This window comes from Sinocyclocheilus anshuiensis, unplaced genomic scaffold, assembly GCF_001515605.1.
Source record: "Sinocyclocheilus anshuiensis isolate Anshui unplaced genomic scaffold, SAMN03320099.WGS_v1.1 scaffold4222, whole genome shotgun sequence".
NCBI lineage: Eukaryota > Metazoa > Chordata > Actinopteri > Cypriniformes > Cyprinidae > Sinocyclocheilus > Sinocyclocheilus anshuiensis.
Window position 1 is genome coordinate 49,804 of NW_015540177.1, and position 3,584 is coordinate 53,387.

At 40.4% G+C, this 3,584-nt stretch overlaps 1 protein-coding gene across 13 annotated transcripts in view; it reads left to right on the forward strand.

Moving 5' to 3' along the window:
* LOC107687274 (liprin-alpha-1-like) overlaps positions 1-3,584 on the forward strand; it is a 38,045-nt gene that overhangs the window by 26,928 nt on the left and 7,533 nt on the right. For 9 of the 13 annotated variants that reach the window (XM_016484535.1, XM_016484536.1, XM_016484541.1 and 6 more), the window contains 4 exons: positions 38-207; positions 1,266-1,353; positions 1,604-1,615; positions 2,703-2,784. In XM_016484535.1, coding sequence (XP_016340021.1) covers positions 38-207; positions 1,266-1,353; positions 1,604-1,615; positions 2,703-2,784 — 352 coding nt within the window. The remainder of the gene's footprint in view (positions 1-37; positions 208-1,265; positions 1,354-1,603; positions 1,616-2,702; positions 2,785-3,584) is intronic. The other 4 variants (XM_016484539.1, XM_016484544.1, XM_016484548.1 and 1 more) reach the window with 1 other exon arrangement.

Sequence of the window (3,584 nt, forward strand, 5' to 3'; positions counted from 1 at the left end):
TGTGTCTGTGTGTCTGTGTGTCTGTGTGTGTGTCCAGCGCCGGGCTGCAGGACGGAGCGGGCAGCAATCCCAGCAGCAGCAACAGCAGTCAGGACTCACTCAACAAAGGAGCTAAGAAGAAGAGCATCAAGTCCTCCATCGGCCGACTGTTCGCAAAGAAAGAGAAGGCTCGAGCCAGTCCGCTGTGGAAAGAGTCTCCTGGGCCAGGTGTGCCATCATCCACACCACTGATGATCACGCAGCAACACTTCACTAGAAGAACACTAATTGTATTTCAAAGCCTAAATTAATCCGAGCCTATGGTTGCACCATGATAATTATTCTGCTTTATTTTCATTTTAATGAGCAATATTGAAGTAATGAGAATCTGATGAGATAAGATGATAGAAAGCCGAAATGAAGAAGGGTTAAAATGGGATTAAAACAATTATTGCTTTTAAGAAACATGATAGACAATATTGACAAACAAAAAGTACCAGGTAACACGTCACAATAAGGTCGCATTAGTTAACGTTAACGCTTTAACTAACTGTGATCAAAACAATTTTGTTACAGTATTTATTAATCTTTAAGTTAATAACAGTAAATCTGTCCATTGTTAGTATTAGCTTAGGTCTATTAAAATAAAGATACAACTTTTGCTTTTAATAACGTGTAAGTAAATGTTGAAGTTAACGTTAAGATTAAAAACGCTTTAGAAGCATTTTTCATTCTTAGTTTGTTAACTGATTTAGTTAACTGATATTAACAAATAGAACCTTATTATAAAGTGTTGCCAAGTTCTATTCATAAAATGACATATTTGGTATTAAAGTATCAAGGTTGAACGTGAATAATCTTGGATTTCGACTAATGCACAGGGCAGAACTATTCATGATTCTGCTTAGCTGAAATTATATTAGACACACGTGCTCTGTCATCGATTACGTGCATGTAAATCAATTTAAATATTGCATTTTAGCCTATTAAAAAAAAAAGAAAAAAAAAAGACGTGTTTAATGGCAGTGCATGATTATCCAGTAAAATAATATAGGCTTGTTTTAATTTAATGATAAAATCAAATACTAGGGGTTATCAGGACCAACAGATTACAGTTTCCCCACTGCTATTACCATACATGATATTCAGCATTATATATAGTGCATGCAGTGCTAAATACAGGTGCAGACGGGGTCTAGTGTGTTTTGTGAGTGAGAACACACAGATGTAATGTTCCTAGCACAGGCCTCACGTTCCTCTGATCAGTGTGTGTTTGTGTGGAGCAGCTGCGCCTGATGGAGGAAGCTCACAGGACGCCATGACGCTCGCGAAACTGGGCGGCCCTGCAGAGAAGAACCGCAAACTGCAGAAGAAGTGAGTAAAACAGGAAGTAGAAATGAGTCCAGTTCATCGTGTTTTCCCGCCGTCATCTCTGCTTCACTGTTCAATCACAGCGCCTCCTGTTTCAGTATTGTTCACCATGAAATGTGAATGTGAGGTGTGTTTGTTAAACGTGTTTGTTTGGTGGGCGGCATCCCAGCAGAAGATGATCTGTTATGATTCATGTCTCATGCTTGTGTTCCCTCCTCTCTCCTCACACACTCTCTCCACGCCTCGTTCATAGCCCAAACTCAGGGTAAGTGAGCGCACACCGTCTTGATGAAAACACCTGCATGTCTCAGGCTTGCTGTGATGCGCTCGAGCTCTGCTAACATCCTGACCTTACAAACATGCGTCTGCTCCGCTAACGAGATCTAAATCTCACCTTACGGTAATATCGCGATATGAAGTCCATGATACGATATTTATTGCGATATTTAAAAAAAAAAAAAGACATGAAGAATTTGAAAAAATTAAACTTTCTGTTCATTTTAATGTTAAGTTATTCAATCTAATGCACTTTGAGAGTTCAAAATTAAGGGCTTCAACCCAGGTTCCTAACTAATGAATGAAGTGTGTGCTTCGCTTTGAAACACTCAATTCAGACGGGATCAATTCAGCCGTGTGCCGCATGAGTTTGCTCTGTGCTTTGATGAGGATCTTGAGTAAGAACAGCAGCTGCAGGGACTGACCTCTGCTGAAGTGCATTATGGGTCTCAGCCTCGTTCAGACTGTGGTTTAGTCCCGGACCAAATGCTTCTCTTTATTCTTCAGCACGATCTGATGCATGTCTATCTGCCTTCTCCTTTCATCTTAATGCTTCGGTATCAGCAAAACAAACAGACCTGAGAATGAGATGTGGTGCTTTTACATTGCCTTCAGAAGGTGTACTGCCACTTTCTCTGCAGTTTGTCATGAAATGTTTCCAAACATCTTGTTTAGAGAAGAATGAGGAATATTTGTCCCAGTGTGCAAACATAGATTCAAGATTCACCCTCTATCCTGACAAAGAGAGATGGTTCACCCAAAAATAGACAACAAATCTAATTTACTCCCCCTTTTATCATTAAAACATTAATAAATGAAGTCGTTAAACTGTTAACGAGAAGTGTTCGGTAGCATTGGTGTTGAGATGGTTTGGAAAGTTAGGATGCTGTCTGGTGTGCAAACTCATGGATTCACACGTGATGAAGAATCTGAATCCCAGCTTGTTCTGGTGATGTTTCTCTGATTTGATGATGGAAGTGAAGTCTGGGTACTTCCTCTGCTGTTTCCTCACTGCACGCACTTCTTCTCCATACTCTGTCTCATACTGTGCTCATGATGTCTTGTTTGTGTTTCAGACATGAGTTGCTGGAGGAAGCCTGTCGACAGGGTCTGCCCTTCGCTCTCTGGGACGGTCCCACGGTGGTGGTGTGGCTCGAGGTACAAATACTGGTTGAATTACACCTTTATATCAGTGCTGCATCGTCTGGAAAACATTTCACATGCAACAGCGGACCATTGCAGCTGTGAAATGGCACGACATAACAGCTGCTCATTTAATTATGTATTTTTTTATATATTCCCATAACAGCAACCTAGTTGTTCGGAATTTGCTTGGTGAGCTCATCAATTGTAATAATAACATACATTAAAATACATATGCATAAATATGTCATATCAATTACAAAGAGTGAAATGCAGAGGCATAGACACTAGAGGATTTAAGAGCATGCACAATCCTACAAAAAGTGCTGTTCAGAAAACGTGTAGACTTGGTTTTAATTGCTCTGCCTGAAGGAAGAGGTGTCTGGCTGGATGTAAGGGATCTTTCAGGATTGTTAGACCTTTTTTCTGCAAACGTGAGACAGATCTCATCAATAGTGGGAAGATCACAACCAATAATTTTCGAGTTATATTACTAATCTGACTTCTCTGCTGAGCTGTGGAGCTACCAAACCACACTACAAGTGAGAAAGGTTGTCATCCCACTTTAACATCGCAGAGATGGCAGTCCCGAGAAACTTAAAACATTGAACATTTTCAGTGTCCTGACCTTTAATAAACAATGGCAAGACAGCATTTGTCCTCCGTCGGAAATCAAACACCAGTTCATTTGTTTTTAGGACATTTAACTTCAGACTATGAGTACAGCTCCATTCAAACAGTGTAGAAACCTCCCTTCTGTAGTCCGATTTTGTGTGTGTGTGTGTGTGTGTGTGTGTGTCTGTGTGTGTCTGTGT